The sequence below is a fragment of the Rhineura floridana genome, chromosome 4 (assembly GCF_030035675.1).
Source record: "Rhineura floridana isolate rRhiFlo1 chromosome 4, rRhiFlo1.hap2, whole genome shotgun sequence".
NCBI lineage: Eukaryota > Metazoa > Chordata > Lepidosauria > Squamata > Rhineuridae > Rhineura > Rhineura floridana.
The window spans coordinates 129,048,940-129,069,644 of NC_084483.1; the positions used below are offsets into that span (position 1 = coordinate 129,048,940).

The 20,705-nt window shown below is 43.9% G+C and overlaps 1 protein-coding gene across 1 annotated transcript in view; it reads left to right on the plus strand.

Annotated features, from left to right (window-relative positions):
- The window catches only part of LOC133384187 (centromere protein J-like), a 43,620-nt gene that overhangs the window by 17,549 nt on the left and 5,366 nt on the right, over nucleotides 1–20,705 (plus strand). The window contains exons 7-17 of the mRNA XM_061626109.1: nucleotides 128–1,526; nucleotides 2,904–3,030; nucleotides 5,711–5,864; nucleotides 9,088–9,303; nucleotides 9,898–10,047; nucleotides 11,427–11,576; nucleotides 12,032–12,143; nucleotides 12,337–12,440; nucleotides 12,653–12,808; nucleotides 14,044–14,145; nucleotides 17,862–18,002. Coding sequence (XP_061482093.1) covers nucleotides 128–1,526; nucleotides 2,904–3,030; nucleotides 5,711–5,864; nucleotides 9,088–9,303; nucleotides 9,898–10,047; nucleotides 11,427–11,576; nucleotides 12,032–12,143; nucleotides 12,337–12,440; nucleotides 12,653–12,808; nucleotides 14,044–14,145; nucleotides 17,862–18,002 — 2,811 coding nt within the window. The remainder of the gene's footprint in view (nucleotides 1–127; nucleotides 1,527–2,903; nucleotides 3,031–5,710; nucleotides 5,865–9,087; nucleotides 9,304–9,897; nucleotides 10,048–11,426; nucleotides 11,577–12,031; nucleotides 12,144–12,336; nucleotides 12,441–12,652; nucleotides 12,809–14,043; nucleotides 14,146–17,861; nucleotides 18,003–20,705) is intronic.

Below are 20,705 nucleotides of genomic sequence, written 5' to 3' on the forward strand. Positions count from 1 at the left end.
TTTCTCTGTTTCAGACATTTTGAAATCCCTGCACAAGCCTTTAAGACTGCATGTTTTTAATGGTATTCATTGCTGATTAAAAATGATTATATATTGCTACATTTTTGTGTCACTACATTGCTTGCAGAACTCCTGTGAGACTAAAGCAACTTCTCGTAAGTCATTTCTGAGATGTGGGGAAGGTACAGCAAGGCTTGAAAAAAGCAGAGACCATCTTGGCAAGGAGCCAACCAGACTTCTCAGAAGAGTTAGCTTTGATTGCCCAAATAATTTCCCATGGTCTGCTCAATGGGATACAGAAAAATTATTGGGGAGACACCCACAATTAAAAAGGCGGGTTAGTAGCCCCACAGTGCTGTTCATGGATGATGAAAACACACATTGGGTCACATCCAAGGATGATCTAAAAGGTCAGCTTAATAACTGCGAACAAAGGTCAGAAGAAAGAAAAGGCAGCAGTGACTCTGGCAGTCATCATGGCAAAGAGACGGTAAACGAAAAAGGATCTGATGTACCACCTCCGTTTAACTGGTTCAAATGTTCACAGGAATGTCATGAAGAAATAAATGAAATGAAGGAAAAGGTGACTGAAAAAACTGAAGTCTCATGTCCTGGGTCTCAAGAACATTTGGTTAGGGTTGACAACAGAGCCCTAGATTCTAAAGTTCCAGTGTGGCTTATAGAGGATGTAAAGGACAGTGTGTCACAGGTGGTAGGAAGGCCTATCGATGCTTCACCAGATGTCTCTGAGCAAGCCAGTCAAAAGGATCAGAGCTCTGGATGTCAGGTTGCTCAAGGTGTGAATAGGACAGGGCAATGTGAAAATGAGTATTACATTGCTGTGGAAAAAAGCCCTGAGATCCAAGTAGAAATTTGCCCCAGATTTAAGAAAGTCAATGATCAAATAATAAAAGTTACACCTAAATCAGAAAGCAAACATATCACCACAATGGCCAATTCCCAAAGGAATAGTGAAGGTGCTGCTAATGCATGGAAAGTAAAACCCCTTTCTAGTGATTCAGTCTGCACATCTACCGATAGTGAAGATGAACCTAAATCTCATTGCTCTCAGTACTCCATAAGGCCTAGGTACCGTAGAGCAGGTAACACAGGCAAGAACATGGACCTTTCTGATGCTGACTATGCCACTGATGAGCCCAGTGGAGCTGAAGATTACTCCTTCAAAAGCCATGGGAAATTGCCTACCAAAAAGCTTAGTGTTCAGGAGCCAACAGGTCAACAGGAGGCCTCCCTTATTGAAAGTAGCAGCAGCAACAACAACAGTGTTGAATCTACTGTTGAAAATGGCAGCCCGAAATTTGGAAAGACTCACTCTCCCCTTAGAAGATCTCCCTGTCATCTCTCAAAAATGATAAGGGAGCCTGAAAAACACAGCAGGGATATTATCGGCAATTATGATGCACAGTTCAGTTTGCAGCCTCCTTCCTTGATGAGTGACCTTGTGGCCAGCCTTTTCCCTGTTTTCAAGAGGAAAGCAAATCTAGAAGATAAGAGAGCTACACTAGGTGAGATATCCTAAAAAGCCAACAGTTACTTTCTTTTAATACTCAATAAATCCACCTTCCATGGAGCAAGCACAGATAAATGTTCATGGCTGCTAGTGTTCCCAAGTCTGATTCAACACTGGGTCACTTCAGAACCCAGCCACACTTTGTTTGGGGCTAACAAATTAGAATCTGAAACCAAGTTGGCTTGTAAACCATCATTTGTGCTAACATGCCCTTGCAGCCTGTCTCGAGTGGCTGCAGAGACACAATGCAAAAGTGGCTGGGAAATGAAACCATTCCAGTATCTAAGCAGCTCTTCTTGCTGGTACTTACATGGAGCTCACTGTCCCTTCTCTGTCTGCCTGATAACAAACTCCTTTCCTGCCTACCTCCTCAATGCCCTTGGTAGCTTGGCTGCCCTGTTCCAAAACTGGCTTGTGAGAGGAAAAGAAAAAAGGCACAGGGGAGAACAAACCATGATTGATTTCTCCAAACAAGCCATGCTTTATTTGAATATCTCTGGTCATGTTGTGGATATATTTTGGCTTAATAATTGTGCAGAGCGATCCAAACTACTTGCTACTGTTGCTGTGGCTTGCCAGAGCCTCTCATAGTGGCAGCAGAGGGGAAGGGGAGCAGGCAGATCGTGGCTGGTTCAGTGACTGAGCCCAATGCTCCATTATTAGGGATACTGCCAGTGGGCCTTCTGCCCACCCACACATTCAGCGGGCTGAAGGTGGAGGCCTTTACTGACAGAGACTAGCTGAGCATGCAGAAGTGAGCTCAATCCACCCATTCCTCCCCCTACAGGCGTCTCACCTTCAACGCTCTTCATAATTACAGTACTCGTGTAATATTAGCTAGTACTCTAGAGATGCGTTCTCCCTCATTTATAGATATAGTTTGTGACTTGAACTCTGCACAATAGTACTTTAATTTTCCTGCACACCATATTGCAGGGGTGGGGAACTTCAGGCCCCAGGGCCAAATGTGACCCTCCATGCCTCTCTCTCTGGCCCCTGGCCATCCTTCACACTCCCAAGTGTTTTAGCCTGGCTGGAATGTGGCCTTGATTTCTCATAATGCCTCTTGCCAGGATGGAGGATAGAGAGGTGTGTGGGAGTGCATGTAGGACGTAGCTTACTATGCAAAGGTAAAATTTACATTTGTTGCTCTGCCCACTTTTGCCTCTGACTCTGCCTACACTGGCATGTGGCCCTTGGAAGGTTGCATTCAAGAAATGAATGTAGCCCTCACCCTTGTCATATTGACTTTTGATTGGTGTAGCAGAAAAACTTTGTTGATGAAACCTCCATTACCTAATTCAATCAACATTTTAACACAGACTGGCTCTGAGTGATTTATCACAATGTGTAAACCCAAATCTCTTTGTAGAGCAAGTTCAAAAAAGGCAGACTGATATGGCAATGGAATGTGAACCAGAGGTTCAGGTGCATCGGAGAGAAACTTCTTTGCTAGCCCAGATGAAAGAAGAACAAGCAAAAGCAATGGATTTTCTCAGGTAAGGAAATCGGAATTCATATCTCATCTTCCTCAGGGTAGCTCTTGTGCAATCTCTTTGTACCTGAGATAAACAACAATTGTTCATTGTCCTTTTTTTAGTGTTGCTATTTATATATCCAAAATGATGCCTGCAGTGCTTAGAAGCTTCTGCGTGTATATATGCAATAAAAATGTTCTTGCACAAACAATGAAGATTAAAAGAAAAGACTGAAATTGTGAGATGTTCCAGTGCCTACATGGGGTGGGGGGACTGCCTTCAAATCGATCCCGACTTATGGCGATCCTATGAGTAGGGTTTTCATGGTAAGCGGTATTCAGAGGTGGTTTACCATTGCCTTCCTCTGAGGCTGAGAGGCAGTGACTGGCTCAAGGTCACCCAGTGAGCTTAATGGCTGTGTGGGGTTTGAACCCTGGTCTCCCAGGTTGTAGTCCAACACCTTAGCCACTACACCACACTGGGTCTCCCCAGTGCCTACACCCTAATATAAATCAGCCTAAAACTGACTACACAAGTGGAGCTATCAAGCCAAATTAGGGAAATACCTTTATTAGACCAACCAAAATTTCATGCAATAGTGTGCAAGCTTTCAAGCTCCCCAGAACTCTTTGTCATGCTCACTGTGAGAAAAATACTATTGCTGTTAGCCAAGCCATCTGACACCAATTAACACCAACAGTCTCTCACCCTCAGTTTTTTAATATCAAGCCAAAGGATGGGGAACTTTCAGCCAAGGAGTGCTTTCTTATTTGGGGGACTTTCTGAGGGCTCCATGCCAGTGGAGGACAGATCTAGAGATAAAAGGGGGTGGAGCAGTGGATGTGATTCTTGCCTTTGTACAGTAGGGAACATTCCAGCCACAAAGAAGTCAGAGGCGCGCGCACACACACGTACGCACACACACACCCTCCATCCCAACAGGTGAGAAGCACTATTACAGCTCAAGGACACATTCTAGCCAGGCAAAAGCACTTGAGGAGGTCACAGAGCAGGAGTTATGAGGAGTGTGGCCTAGAGAGAGTCCCAAGGGCCAGATACAGAGGCCTGGAGGGTTGCGTTTGGCTCCTGGGCCTGTGGTTCCACACCTTTACTCTAGGTTGGTGAAGAGTTCCGAAGAATATGCTATTTTGTGACATTTTGGATAGCCTAATAAAGGTATTGACCTAATAGGGGCTGTGGAAGTTTTCATATGGTCCCAAATGGCTGCATTTATTCTTTCTGAATCAAGCCAGATTTTGTTATTATTATTTTATTAAGCTTATATACCGCCCGACTAGCAAACAGCTCTCTGGGCGGTGAACATAAAAACATATACAATAATAAAATTACAGGATCTAATACAACAAGTATATAAAAGTACACCATCTAAAATAAAATTACATTTACTCAAATTAATTTAGATTAAAATGCCTCAGAGAAGAGAAAGGTTTTAACCTGGCGCCGAAAGGATAATAGTGTCGGCGCCAGGCGTACCTCCTCGGGGAGACTATTCCACAATTCGGGGGCCACCACTGAAAAGGCCCTAGATCTTGTTACTACCCTCCAGGCCTCCCTATGGGTCGGGACCCGGAGGAGGGCCTTCGTAGTAGACCGTAGTGTACGAGCCGGTTTGTATCGGGAGAGTTGTTCCAGCAGATATCGTGGTCCCGCGCCATATAAGGCTTTATAGGTTAGTATCAACACTGTGAATCTGGCCCGGAAGCATATTGGAAGCCAGTGCAGGCGAGCCAGAACAGGTGTTATATGCTCAAACCGCTTGGTTCTTGTTAGCAGTCTGGCCGCCGCATTTTGCACTAGCTGTAGCTTCCGAACCGTCTTCAGAGGTAGCCCTACATAGAGCGCGTTGCAGTAGTCCAAACGTGAGGTTACCAGAGCATGTACCACTGATGTAAGGTCCTCCTTACTCAGATAGGGACGTAGCTGGGCTACCAACCGAAGTTGGTAGAACGTATTCCGTGCCACCGAGGCTACATGAGCCTCGAGTGATAGGGAAGAGTCTAAAACGACTCCCAGACTACGAACCTGCTCCTTTAGGGGGAGTGTAACCCCGTCCAGGACAGGGTATGTATCCACCGTCTGACCAAAGAAACCATCCACCAGCAGCATCTCAGTCTTATCAGGATTGAGTCTCAGCTTGTTAGTTCTCATCCAGTCCACTGTCTCGTCCAGGCAATGGTTCAGCACATCGACCGCCTCACCTGAAGAAGATGAAAAGGAGAAGTAGAGCTGCGTGTCATCAGCGTACTGATGACAACGCACTCCAAACCTCCGGATGACCGCACCCAACGGCTTCATATAGATGTTAAAAAGCATGGGAGACAGAACCAAACCCTGCGGGACCCCATATTGGAGAACCCACGGTGTCGAGCAGTGTTCCCCAAGCACTACCTTCTGGAGACGGCCTGCCAAGTAGGAGCGGAACCACTGCCAAGCAGTGCCTCCAACACCCAACTCCGCAAGCCTCTCCAGAAGGATACCATGGTCGATGGTATCAAAAGCCGCTGAGAGATGTCACCCCAGATATGCACAATGTTCATAAATTCTGTTTAGCAGGTGTTAGTAAGCACATTTTTGTCTTTTTTAAATGCCCCAGACTCAAACCCTTGAAAAATAAACCCTTGAGTTCCTGTACATGTGATATTCCTATTCTTTTATCACCACTTGGTTTCTTTTTCAACAGAAGACAAATAAGCCAGTTTGAGGCCAAGAGGCTGCAGAAGTTACATCCCCTGGAACAGTGCAAGACTGAGGAAGCTTTGAAACTGCAGAAAGAAAGGGCAGAATTTGAGCAGCACATAGTAGGTAAAGAAGAAGGAGAATCAGGAGAAATACAGGTAAGTGGTATTCTGTGCAGTGACACTTTTGAGGTCATAGGAAAATAGGAAGCTGCTGAGTCAGATCATTAGTTCATCTAGCTTAGTACTGTGTACACTGTCTGAAAGTGGCTTTAGAAGGTTTCAGACAGGGGAGCCTCTCTGCCCTGTTTGCAGATGCCAGGATTGAACCTGGAATCTGTTGTATGCAAAGCAGTTGCTCTGCCACTGACCTGCGTCCCCCATAATTTCATTTCATTTCATTTGCTCTTTCAGATGAGCATTGAGAGCAGTCGATAGGCCTGGCCTCCTTTTGTTTTGTGTGCTTGCCTGAATTTGGGAGCTTTTGGTGCAGCCCCAAAAAACAAAACAGAAGGAATGAGGGTGAAATGATTCAGGGGTAGGGGACTTACAATTACAGTGTTTCTTTTCTCTCTTTCTTTTCCATTTTGTTTTGTGTGTGTATTTTTAAAGGCACTGACTCTGAGGAGTTTTGGGGTAGAGACACATTTACTATTCTGCTGGTTTTAGTGCATCTCCATCTCTTTTCTGAAAACGGGGGCATACAATGCTAGTCAAACCCCATCCCTTTTTACTGTAAAACCTTATGGGACCTGCTTGAGTGGATTTTTTAAAAAAAATTCAGCTTCAAACAGATTTTGCAACTGATCAGCAGATCAACCCATTGTCCCTCCAGTTGTAGCCAATAGAAACGCTTTGCTGTAGGTGACAAGTGTGCTCATAGCCATGGCCTCTACCATAACTCTTAGCAAATCTTTCCTAGAGGTAATCAGTTTAAATAGCATGAAATAAAGGAGTCCCTTGCCTTCACTGCAGTTATAACCACATCCCCCAAAACAGTTTTTGGGAATCTAATTGCGACTCCCAAAATGCAATGGAAATGGCTGCTCCCAGTTGGCCAGAAAAGCAAGGACCATCTATTAGGGCTGATAGATCATTTACCTGAAAGCAAGTTTAGTGGAAATAAGTGGCACTTACTGTCTGGCATTGTGTGCTATACATGATTGGAATCTTGGAACAAAGCACAGAATTGCTGGGTTGATTCTTCCAGACCAATTCATCTAGTTGTCGGCTTGTGTATGTATGCCTGTAGTGTATGTTTCATAGTGTTGTTACTTATCCACTGTACTAGGATCTTGGTGTGTGCACGTGTGCAATAAATAAATTGGTAAGGAGGACTTGCCAAGTAACCTTCCGAAAGATCCAGTCATCAGAACCTTTCCTTTTAATGGGGCTGGGGAGACTGTGGGGGCTGCATTGCAATTTCAAGGTGGGGCTTTCTTGTAATGGCAGAGAAGAGGAGACTGATGATTAGTCTAGTTCTCCGATCCAAGAAGATTTCCCTATTGCAGTTAAGTTGGCTTATGACTTCCCTTCTCTCTGTTGTCCTCTTTGTCTCATCATTCATCAACTCTTTTCATCTCTGCTTCCTACATTGTGGAAGAAGCCCATCAGCAATCAGAAACAGTCTACTTTAGACCACTGTCTGCCCCTACATTCTTGTTTCCAGGACTGCCATTTCCTGCACATGATTCTGTTTTATCACTACCCTGGACTTGGTCCTTTCAAGATTTACATCCCAGGTCCTGAGGTTACAAGTACTGCTTACACCCTACCTAGCCCCTGGCACACAGCTTCCCCTTCTCCCCCCCCCCCCGACAGACTCTATGAGGACTTACTCTTTCTCTCTCAACTGCACGCTGAGGAGCTTACCTTCAGAAAGCAGCTAATTGTATGGAGCAGAAGAGTTTAATCTGTTCCTGCCCCTAAAGGTGCACAGTTCTCCGCCTGGAAATCCTGTTTAAGTTGAGCCCTGGCCACAGTCCTCAAAAGGTCTGAAGTTGCTCTTAGCGGAACAGCTGAGTCTAAGCCACATGTATGTTAGCTTCACAATATTAGTACCCATGTGGAATTACAAGGGGTTAGGGATGGAAAAACCTGCCCATTTTGGTTCTCTCTGTTTCTCTTTTCTTCAATCTTAAATTCAGTTCTCCACATTTCTGCAGTTGTTTGCATTTTTTAAAATCCTCATGAAAATTTTCCAGCATTTTAGTGTGAATTTCTCCTAGTGATCATATTTTGTACGCAGTTTTGACTAATATACACATTTTGCAAGCAATTCCTCATCATATAATGCATTTTTGTATGTCATTTTCAGTTATATATTCATTTCTTGCACACTTTCCCTTAACATAAACATTGGTTAGCAAACTGCATTGTAAAATTTGAATAAGTGCAATTTTCAACAGCTGTGTTTCAGTTCTCATATGGTTTTGGAAATAAGGGGTTTAGTGAAATAAGGAGCAGGCTGTGACGCCCTTCCCTGGCTCTCCCTGTCAGGTTCCTACCTGCTCGTGGCTACTGCCTGTCACTAGGCACCACCAGGGACTCCACCAGTCCGGACTGTCCTTTTTTATGGTTTCTCTCTCCGCTCTAGCACAGACCTCACCAGATCCCCCTGCTAGGCAGCACCACCAGTCACGTCCTATAACCAGTATTCCCAGAGACTCTGCCTGAGTCTCTCTCAATCAGGTTACCTCTGTGACTGCGTGCTTAAGCTGTCCCAATCCCTTTGATCTATATAGAATGCATATAATTCTGGGTTGCTCTGGATACTTGTGGTGTTATATTCTTCCCTTCACCGCTGCCACCAATTGTTACAGTTTCCCTTCAGCCTTGGTAAGTACCTTGCCCTCCCCTCTGGTCTGTATATTCCCCAGCCAAGGATCAGGCCTCCGGTAAACCAAAATAGTGTTTATTAAATATTAGAAATAACAAGATTACTTTATAAAGGGACATAAGCATATGGTTTCATCTATTCCTGTGATACTTGTCTTAGTATTAATCCAAACTCCACACTCTCCCCACATCCACCTCCAAACACCCAGCTCCAAATACCTCTCAAACACCTCTAAAACCCACCAACGTCCACCAAACACCTCTCAAACAACCCACGAACGTCCACCCAGATTCAACTGTCATCCTTCCATTTATACTCTCAGCCATTCAAACACTCAGCCAATCATCCAGCATTCTACTGCTCATTTACTCCCCCCTCCTCTTTCATTCCACTTACCATGTATCTTCTATACAAACAGCACTTACCATATATACATTAATACAGGAACATCACACAGGCCTGATGACATTCAGCTCTGGTCTATACAGAAATGGCAACACATCTTTCCTTGAAAAACACCCACCACCTACCTTTCTGTGACAGGTGCTAAAGCAGCAAATAGCAGGGCTGCAGGAGAAGTTCAGAAGGAACGAGACCCACTGGCATGCTGCTCATGGCGAGTTAAGGAGTCAAGTTGAAGCACTGACCAAGCAGAACCTGGAACTTCAAGATGAGCTCAGAGTCTCTGAGTTTCAGAAGATAGAAGCCGAAAGGAAACATGGAGTTACGGATTTTACTAGCACAAAAGGAGAAACACTGGTAGCTATTTGTGTTCTGCTTCCTGGGTGCCCTCCCAATATCTATTTCTGGGGAAAGACCTCAGCTTTTTGATGCAGCCACTCTCCTTGTCAAAAGATCTGCTGATGGGGAAGGATTACAGCTCCAGTATACTACATCCTAGCAGAGCTTGGAAAAGTTACTTTTTTAAACTACAACTCCCATCAGCCCCAGCCAGCATGGCCACTGGATTGGGCTGATGGGAGTTGTAGTTCAAAAAAGTAACTTTTCCAAGCTCTGCATCCTAGAGCAGGTGTCAGAATTGTCCCCAAGTGGATGGGGACAAGCTGGCACCTTCCCTCTCCCTTACCTCATGGACATTGGACCCTGCTCTGAGAAGCAGCAGACTGGAGGCAGGGCCCATCCGCAGTAGCACATCTGTTTGAGTAGGAGTCCACAGGGATGAGGAATCTCATGGAAATTTCCCCCCCTCGTTTCCCCAGGAAGAACATGGCTGGTGCACATGCCGCCTGAATTTTGTCCGCTTTTTAAATTAGATGTACAGAGAATGGCTGCTGAATCTGTTGTGCACATGAAACTTCCTTAAATGTTGCTACATCATAATTTCTTCTTCAGGTCTCAGCAGCTATTTTGAGAGGGACATCTTCTGAAGAGAATCAGGAAGACAGACCATCACGAAATAGCCATAAGAATCCCAGCAACAGGCATATGGGAAGGAAAATAGCTCCACTGGATGAATTGGCCCCTAGAGATAGGGATATGCAGGTAAGATATAGGGATACACAGAGATAGGGAGATAAATTAAGATGTGCAGGTCACGGAATAATGGGCTTAAGTTACAGGAAGCCAGATTTCAGCTGAACATCAGGAAAAACTTCCTAACTCTTTTAGCAGTACGACAATGGAACCAATTACCTAGGGAGGTGGTGGACTGTGCAACACTGGAGGCCAAGAGGCAGCTGGACAGCCACCTGTTGGGTATGTTCTAAGTTGGATTCCTGCTTTGAGCAGGGGGTTGGACCCGATGGCCTTATAGGCTCCTTCTGACTCTATGATTCTATAATTTTATGATTCTGTTATCATGATTCATCCCTCCCCCTCATTTAAAAAAAAATGCTTCCAGCATATATGTAATCGGTGTACAGCTGGCGTATCTGCAATATCGGGATAATAATGCTGACTTTTCTTACAGGGTTGTCAGGGATGGACAGATCAGTCTAATTCTGGTTTGTATCACTTTCACATCAGCTCATAATCAAGTCTGTTTCATTTTGCTTCCACATAAATTGTAGGATCCCACCCACAAAAAGAAATATCTGCATGACATTCTTATTTTAAGAAGTGCCTGCAAGGTGGCCTGAGAGCTGCCTTTTAATACATACATTTTACCTTCTTCTTTTGGAGAGGGAATAGCCACTCCATTGATAAGAAATCTGTTACATGTTGAAAATGGGGATACTACTGCCCCTGAAGATGGGACATGATGATGTTCCATGACTCCCAGGAGCACTATGGAACAAATGCTCATTGGCAGTCATCCTCCTCCCATCCCCAGTACAGTGCCCCTGAGAGGGACAGTATGTCATCATAACCTTGGATTGGTAACATGCTATTTTCAACATGTATGGCAGCAGCCATACCAGAGTGGAGCTTTCTGACTCCTTGGAGTGGCTGGCACTTGCTGTTTTTTAAAGAAATTTTTTAAAGAAGTGCCCAAAGGCAAACTACATTCTGATCCACTTCTCAGGTGAGTTTGTTCTGGAATTTGGACTGAATGAATTTATTTATTTATTTAGTAAAAATGTCTCTACTGCCAACATTAAAAAATATGCAGTGAACAACATAACACCTGCAATAAAATCACATCTATAAAACAAAAGGAGAATACAATCATACATCAGCAGATCAGATTAGTACACTAATATGGAATTCCTAAAGCATTTCTAATTGTTGTAAGGATTACATCTAGACAATGAAGCTCTTTGAACCTATGAAAGCACTGTAAAAATGATATGCATTGTTAGTATGATTAAATACTGAAAAAACATAGATGTCCAGTTTTTTTAGCATTTACTTCCTAGTGGCATTCCCACAAATAAGATAGCAAAAGCCAACTTTGTGAAAAAGCATTCAATGTCTTCTAGGCAACAAGGGGTACACTGCAGAGGTCTGAGTCATTGAAATCTGCAACAGGAGAGCAAAGAGCGAAGAGCCCATCTAAAATCCTTCATAACAGAAGTGCAACACCCACAGGTCGGAGGACACCCAATCAAACACCGTTTGAACTACAGAAAGTAATGCACATTCTCTGAATTTATTTAGGAAATTTATAAAATTGTTTAAAATAAAAAACCCTCTAAGTGGTGTACAATAAGCAGACTAGACAAACAGCCTGAAGTACAGTACAACAGATTATGACTAAGACTGGATCTAACCATTGTCTCTTCTTTTAATGGAGAGCCTGTTCCACAGAAACACAGAAAAAGACCCACGCACAATCCACAGTGTGAGACTGAGACCAAGTGATATAAAAATCTAATTTTTTTTGGAACTTATCTTCCAATTGCTGCCTGTATAATACCACCCCAAACCTGTATCTTTAAGAGCAGTCATGTTTCCTATTGTTTTTGGCTCAGCTTCACATCAGTACAGCAAGGAAAGATTGTATATCAAGGCATTCATACAGCCAGACCTTTTGGAGTGTGTAGAAGCACTGTGTCCTTATTTAAATGCTTCCCCTTTTTTGTAGGCTTTGCCTCAGTTGGCTCACAATCAGCAACAAAATTATGGAAGGAAGACACCAGTATCTGATTCCAACTTGAGTGTACTTAAGGATATCAGTCCAGCTCTGTATGTAAAAGGTAAAGCATGTGAGAATGGTAGTCATCTAACTGGAGAGAGAATTTAATCCTCCCTGTTGCTCAAACATGTCCCTTTTGCTGGTGAATAAATAACAACCTTACTTTGAACTTCAAAAAGAAGTGCTTGAATAATCTGTGCTTTAGTATGTGGCCTCAAACAATTTTTAATATATAAATATTTTAATCACTCTAGGCACATTCTCATCCACTTCAGGTAGTTCAGAAGATGCAGCACTTTTGAACAGCCGAAACAATGACAATTTAAGCTCTATATCCTTGAGTAATGTGGGAGTGCAGGTATGTTTTTGTATTTATATTTTATGTATTCATCTTAAACATCTTTTACACAAACAGCAGGCCTGAAATCCTACTCTCAAACAGGTCTCTGTGGAAAAGGTGTGGGGGAAACAAGGTTTAGCTTGTTTTATTGAAAAATTAAGCTGTGTAGTATAACAGATTCCTTTAAAGATATGGCTGAAGTTTCAAATGGTTACTGAATATCTCTACAGGTGAAAGAAAATCCTAGTCATAAAAGGGCTCAGGATTTCAAGAAGTCTTCTGAGCAGGTGGCTTCCATGACCATCTCCAAGAGAAACAGTATTGCCTCAAATGGCAGGAATACACCTACGGAAAGCTGTCCTACTTTTTTGGATGCTAAAAGCAAGGTTTGGCCTTCTGTGTATCTTTCTGCCCACCTACTGTATCTATGTATCCATATCAATAGTGTTTCTTTACTGTGCAGTCTTGCAACCAGGTGGCCAGATAATCTGCAATTCTCTTGGCCAGAGCTGCCCTTAACACTAGGGTCTAGTGCAGACCTAACCATAATTAAGAGATTAGGAATAGGCTGTTTGCTCATGTGCCCTCTCTTTCTCATTTCCCCCTCTCTAGGGCAAATTTCTCCCCCACTTCTGTTACGTGTCGTATTCATGATTAACAGAGCAATCCAAAGTACCTGTTGCTAATGGTCTAATTCAATAAAAGGCAGCTTCTTATGTGTCCCTAGACTGGGATCTTGGAGTCCAACAGATGCCAACTCCCACCAGCCCCAGCCAGCATGGCCAATTGGCAGGGATGATGGACATCTGGAGGGCCAAAGGTTGCCCACCATGATTTGCACCTATGTCGTGGGCATCTTTTGGGCTTCAGCCTTGTATTGCATCAGCATAAGTGGCTTTTATTATCGGCCAGTCAATTCAGTTGGGAAACAGCGGTGAAATCGGTGACATCAGAAACAACACCTTCCTTTGAGAGGAAGCTGTGGACGAAAAGATCTCTTTCAGCCCAGTTACCTGCACTTCCAGCCTTTATCTTAAAAGTCCTAATAGCAAGGCTAAAGTATTGTTGCTGAACAAAACAGCAATAACTACTAACTTATTTTTGTTTTGTGCCCAAATTGGACCCCAAAATGCCTGAAATGCTTGCCCAGGCAAGCCCTGGGGAAAGGCTGTAGCTAAGTGGCAGAGCCTCTGCCTTGCATGCAGACGGTCCCAAGTTCAGCCCCTGGCATCTCTGTGTAGGCCTGGGAGAGACTCCTGCCTGAAACCCTGGAGACCCACTGCTAGTCACTGTAGACAGTACTGAACTAGATGGACCAATGGCCTGACTCAGTGTAAAGCAGTTCCCTGTGTTCCTATGTTATACTTCTGTCAAGCCTTTCATAAAGTTTATCTATCTTTTGCTTTATGGCTTTTATCTTGTTTTCATTTTTTTTATTAGCCTACCTTGGATAGCAGAGCTGGAAAGGCCATATAGATTTTTAGACAAATGTAAAAGAAAGAAAGTCTGAACACCCTCTTCTTGAATGAAGGACCTCCTCTACTTACATGGGCTTTTGTATGTGATGCCTCTCTTTATAGAAAAGTATGTTCAAATAAAATTCGTGTTTGATTATTGATAGGTTTCCCCTCTCAAATCAATACTGTCCAGAAGAGCATCGCTATATGTTGAAAGCAAGGACGATGGGGAAGTGAAAGAAAAAACAGAGTATCCAGATGGAAAGGTAAGAAATATTAGATAAGTGTAAAAATGGAAAAATGTCACCCTATATTATGTGACAGCAGTAGTGGGACATAGCCATGGAGGTGCCCTCCCAACATTGACATCATTGCTGCTTACCTGGACAGGGCTAGGGCAGGACAGCAGCAGCTTTAGGGCTATGTGGTTATGCTGCTGCCAATCAGGATTCACGCTTGTGTGCCTGCAGGGCCCTGGCCTCACAATCACCCATCCATGTAGGCAGCAGCGATGCTGTGGTCAGGAGGGTGGCTTCACCACACCATCTGTTGCTACATCAGAGACAACATGATTTTTGTATTTCGTTTAGGTTTCACTTCTTGTTTCTATCCCACTTTTCCTTCCAAAGGGAAGACCAAAGCAACTGACAGCAAGCAACTTAATTAACCCAGAATATCTGAACAATCAATAGAATAAAACATAATGTACAGTATATTGAAATATGAAAAAGTCAAAGCCACATTCATGTCCAAACAATAATAAAACAAATCCCTGAAATCCAGAACAATTAATTCAGTAACAAGGGTCTTCCTTGCAGCCCCCATCCCTTGTCCGCATGCTCAGCTTCATTTGTACATTGATGGGAGCTGCTTCTCCATAAGATGTCCCTATACCACTGGGGAATGCACCTCAATATTCTGTCAATGATGTGTTTCAAATTTCTGCACCCTCATAGGCATGTTGGATGTGGCAGATGGAGCATGAGGCAGATGCAATACTGAATGACAAAAAGGGTAGAGAATTATTTGGAAGGCAATGTATGTTCTTTCACTGGACTGATGGAGGGATCTCTGAACCATGGTTAAGCGACTAGGAGTGGACCGCGGAATCCATACTCCCACCCCATTTCTTCTCAGCCTTAACCACTGCCTTTAAACAGAGTTCACACTACTCAGGACTCTCTCAATCAAACCCTACCTCAAAACAAACCTTATTAGCGTTTGTGACAATATGGTGTGGAACTGCTTTGTGATGTACGTGCATAATCCTTTCATTGACCCAAATGCCTTTCCCCCACCAGCTGCTTTTCTACCTTTGATACTCAAAATGTCCATTTGTCCAGGTGCATTTTGAGCCATGTACAAGGACAGGCAGCCTTTGTGTGTGTGATTTGAAGTAGGGAATCTGTAATCGAGGAAAGCTGGTTTTAAACAAACAAACAAATAAATATGGCACTGGGGCTCTGATATGTGTACAACATGCAGTTAGCTCCAGAATGATGCTGATTTAATATGCATGAAAGCTACAAACCACTCAGGAAAGCTACCTTTTGTACACATCCTTAACTCAAGGTTGTGCTGGAGTGCAAGACAGCTGCCTTCATGTGGCACAAACATCACCAGGGATGTGTTCCCCATCTGCTCATTGAGAGGTCTTGGCTGATTTCCCAGGAGGTCTTTGCACAAAATGAACCTAATTTTCTGCAGAGCTGGCATGCATGCAATGGGGGGGCACATTACATGATAATAAAACAGCTGCAAGCATATGTCTTTGCCATACGGTAATTCATTAAAGTGCAATTTGGAGCACCCCATGCAGAATTGGAGGTCTCCAGGGGGGTGCAGATTATGTTGATTTGTAGAATAGAATTTTTAATGCAATGTGTGCCCATCATGCATCTTAAATCAGCATTAGTGAATGGCAGAAAGATGTCTCCCATACCCTGAAGCCTTTTAAAGAAACAATGTAGCTGTTGTTGGCTCATCTTCTGAAAGGTACTGGACACTTTTTTCTTTTTGGATGACTGCCCTTTTTTAGCCTCTTGATCCTTTTGTGTGTGTGTGTGTGTGTATGTATTGCTGCTGTTGTTGTAAACATGAGGTGCCAGTACTCATATCTTGATAAAAGTGCCATGGGTACCAACACAAAATGGCCACAATAGGCAGCAAAAAAAAAAAAGTACTGTACTAGGGTTGCCAGGCCCAGCCTCCAAGAGGTCTTCTGTATCTTTAAAAGTTGTGCAGGGGGAAGGGAGAATTCCACCTTGTGGTTTTTCCCATTACAGTGTTGCAAGAACACCTGCACTTGGCTGACTTTCTCTTCTCCCAAAGATACAGGATCAGTCTCAGGCCCTGAACCTGGCAACCCTAACTGGTACCCACTACCAGTGAGTACTGTTACAAAAAAAGCCCTTCCCAAAGAAAATGAAAATGACTTGCACAGACCCTTGGCTATTTGCCCATTTATAAAAGTATGTTTCATTTGTTCAGGAAGGAGCTGAGCCACATGAGGCCAGCCCCCTGCTGAAGCTAAGCAGGGTCAGGTCTGGTCAGTGCCTGGATGGGAGACTGCCTGGGAACCTTATGTAAGCTGCCTTGGTTTCTATGATGAAAAGAAAGGCGGGGTATAAATGTAATAAATAAATAAATGTTTGTCAGTAGACACCACAGCCTGCCATTTTAAATGGGCAGGTAAGTTGTTGGTAAACTCAACCCTGTGCTTGTGCTGATTTTTGCATATGTGCATTTGCAAATGTGCAAAAAGATAAGTGCAGGAACAAAGCAAGAAAGGACAACAGCATTGTGGGGAAGCAGGGGAAAAACTGAAATGTAACAAGGAGAACTGGTTAACAGTCGTAATCTTATCTGTAGTTATGCAGTAGTGTAGTGACAAATTCAGAAGTGCAGGTCCCTTCATGAATTGAGTCATGCCACGCCCCCTCACAGCCACACCCCCTTACTCACTTGCTCTCTGTCATCATCTGCACACTCCTCAGTCCTTTCCCCGTGCACCTTCTCCCACAGCAAAAGGTGTCCCTAGGAGCCAATCAGTATGAAAGAGGAGTCTGTTAGCTACTGAGAACAGTCTGCTCAGTGGCTGACTCTCCTCCTTTCACTCTGATGGGCCCCAATCAGCAGGAAAGCACAAGGAAGCATGTTAGAAGACTCTTCTCAGTGGCTAACACACTTCCCTTTCATGCTGATTGGCTCCTAAGACGCGGGAGACCTAGGGACCCTGCTGCGACCCTGCTCCAAAAAAAGTAAGGGGTCTGAGACTCCTCCGAGACCCTGGACAACTGCACCCCTGGAGTTATGTTCTTAGATCAGAGGTACGCTTACAAATCTATATCAGTTTTAGGATTGTAATGCCAACTTAACCATTCCCAAAAGAATTCTGAGGATTGTAGTAGCTGGTGAGGGTGCTGAGAATTCTCTGTGTGAGATCCCATGTTCTCTTCAGTTTCCAGGTTTCCCTGTGTGCAGGCAATGACCAAAGGAGTCCCTATTCCCTTCATAGAGCTACAATTCCCACAGTTTCATGGGAACAGAGATTGATTGTTAAACCATGCTGGGATCTGTAGCTGTGTGAGGGGAACAGGGGTCTCAACAACTCTCAGCACCCTTAACAATCTACAGTTCCAAAGATTCTTTGGGGGAAGCCAGGACTGTTTAAAGTAGTTTGATACTGCTTTAAATGTATGGTGTAGATGGGACCTTAGATTTTCCCATGCTACTTAGGTTTAAATGTCCTTAGTAAGAAGCTCTGTCAATATAATATAATGAATGGCAGTCATGCACTGAGGTAGCTGTTTGTCCTCCCCCCCCCATATCCTGTGCATTTCTCCATGTTGTTGTGCCCTTTGCAGATCAGAATCCATTTCAGTCCAAGTACTCTAGTTTAACTACACAGGTTTGGATGAGGCAGGGAGGAGAGGGAATGTGTACACATCCCAACCCTATACATCTGATCTTTGTTTTAAAGATGAAACAACTGCTTACCGATGGACGCAGGATTATTACATATCCCAATGGGACAAAAATGGAGATTAGTGCTGATAAAAGGACAACTGTGGTTACTTTTTACAATGGAGATATTAAGAAGATCTTGCCAGATCAAAGAGTGGTGTGTATATTTGTTTTACTTTGCTTTAAAGAAGGACTTTAAAATGTAATTATGGAGACTGATGAGTTCTACATATCTTAATTTTCAAGAAAGGGAAAATAAATCTTTAGCTAGGCTCTGAAATGAGCTAAACAGTCTTTTCTGTACAAAGTTAGCGAGGCTCTGTGTTAGTTGTCTTAAAAATAAATCTGCGTCAAAGCAACTCAATGGCTGAATTATGCAATATGTAAATTATGCAAATGCATACTTTGCATAATTTATTTTACTTCTGCTAGGCTTGGGAAGAGCTGTTTGTGTTCTCTTCCCCTGGAAATCCTGTACAATAGCTCCACGCTTCTGGCTCCTGAGAGGGCTTGTAGATGTATTTTAAAATAGGACAAGGGCCACTGTGCACTCACAGGATCTTGGTCTGGACCTCTGTCCAGAATCAAGGTTAAGGGAAACCATGTCTAGTAGTTTCCAATATAAGCTTCTGTATTTACTGCCCATCAGTGCCATCCATGATATCACCAAGAAAATTCTCCTCTTCTCTGAGCAGTTTTCCAACTTTAAAAATAGATTCCCCAGCTCAAAATAAGTTAATTAACTTTTCAATGCATAAAAGTATACACTTTAAGCAATAAAAATGCAGATAACTCCCCGAGGCAAAAATGAGTGGCAACAGCAAAGATTAAATCCATGGTGGGAGTACAGTCTCCTGCAGACAACCTGCATGCTGTGACGAATTTGCCAAGCACTTCCAGAATAAAATCTCTTGCATCCGTCAGGACTTAGACTCTAATGTTACAGCAATTGAACCAAATGAGGTCTCCGGAGCACAGTCTGGTCATGTTTTGTTGGATGAGTTTCAATTGGTGCAGCTTGAGGACGTGGACAAGGTGCTTGGACAGGTGCGTGCAACCACCTCTGTATTAGATCCTTGCCCCTCTTGGCTAATAAAAGCTAGTAGGGATGGCACTGCCGGCTGGGCCAGGGAAGTGATTAATGCCTCTCTATGTGAGGGAGTGGTCCCGAACTGCCTTAAGGCGGCGGTGGTGAGACCACTTTTGAAGAAATCTTCCCTGGACCCTGAAAATTTGAATAACTACAGGCCGGTAGCAAATGTGCCATTCCTGGGCAAGGTTCTGGAAAGGGTGGTTGCATCCCAGCTCCAAGCTCTCTTGGATGAGACCAATTATCTGGATCCATTTCAATCGGGTTTCCGGCCCGGTTTTGGCACAGAGACGGCCTTGGTCGCCCTGTATGATGACCTTTGTCGGGAGAAAGACAGAGGGAGTGTAACTCTGTTGATTCTCCTTGACCTCTCAGCGGCTTTTGATACCATCGACCATGGTATCCTTCTGGGGAGGCTTGCGGATTTGGGAGTTGGAGGCACTGCCTGGCAGTGGTTCCGCTCCTATCTAGCAGGTCGTCTCCAGAAAGTAGTGCTTGGGGAGCACTACTCGACGCCCTGGGCGCTCCAATATGGAGTTCCGCAGGGATCAGTTCTGTTCCCCATGCTCTTTAACATCTATATGAAGCCGCTGGGTGCTGTCATCAGGAGTTTTGGAGTGCGTTCGCATCAGTACGCTGATGATACGCAGCTCTACTTCTCCTTTTCATCTTCTTCAGGTGAGGCCGTCAAGGTGCTAAACCGATGCTTGGCCGCAATAATGGACTGGATGAGAGCGAACAAATTGAAGCTCAATCCAGACAAGACTGAGATGCTGTTAGTGAATGGATCCCCTGACCAGATGATGGATGTTCGACCTGTTCTGGATGAGGTTACACTCCCCCTGAAGGAGCAGGTGCGCAGCTTGGGAGTCCTTTTGGACCCGTCCTTGTCACTTGAGGCGCAGGTGGCCTCGGTGGCACGGAGTGCTTTTTACCAACTTAGGCTGGTGGCCCAGCTACGCCCATATCTGGACAGGGAACATCTTACTTCAGTTGTTCATGCTCTGGTAACCTCGAAACTGGACTATTGCAATGCACTATACGTGGGGCTGCCCTTGAAGACGGTTCGGAAACTGCAGCTCGTGCAGAATGCAGCGGCCAGATTAATAGCTTGGACCAAGCGGTCGGAGTACATAACACCGATTCTGGCCCGCTTGCACTGGCTGCCTATATGTTTCCGGGCCCGATTCAAAGTGCTGGTTTTAACCTATAAAGCCTTACACGGCACGGGCCCACAATACCTGATGAAATGTCTCTCCCGATATGAACCTACCCATACACTGCGCTCAACAGCGAAGGCCCTCCTCCGGGTGCCTATTCATAGAGACGCCCGGAAGGCGATTACAAGAAAGAGGGCCTTCTCGGTGGTGGCCCCCGAACTTTGGAACACCCTTCCTGACGAGGTTCGCCTGGCGCCTACACTACTATCTTTCGGTGCCAGGTGAAAACCTTCCTCTTTGCCCAGGCATTTTAACAATTTTTTAATTTTTTAACATTTTTAATATTTTTGTATTTTGTATTTAATGTGCTAACAGACAGTTATATTGTAATTTGATGACCAGATCGTTTTAAATTGTATTTGCTGTGTTTTTATTTGATGTACACCGCCCAGAGAGCTTGCTATGGGCTGTATAGAAATGGAATTAAAAAAATAAATAAAATAAATTTATTTAGCATTCATCCCGATTTGTTTGCAGAGAGTTAATATGATTTTGCATCAAGTAATTGGTATCACACACTTTCCAGTGCATTTTTCTAACATTTTCCTTA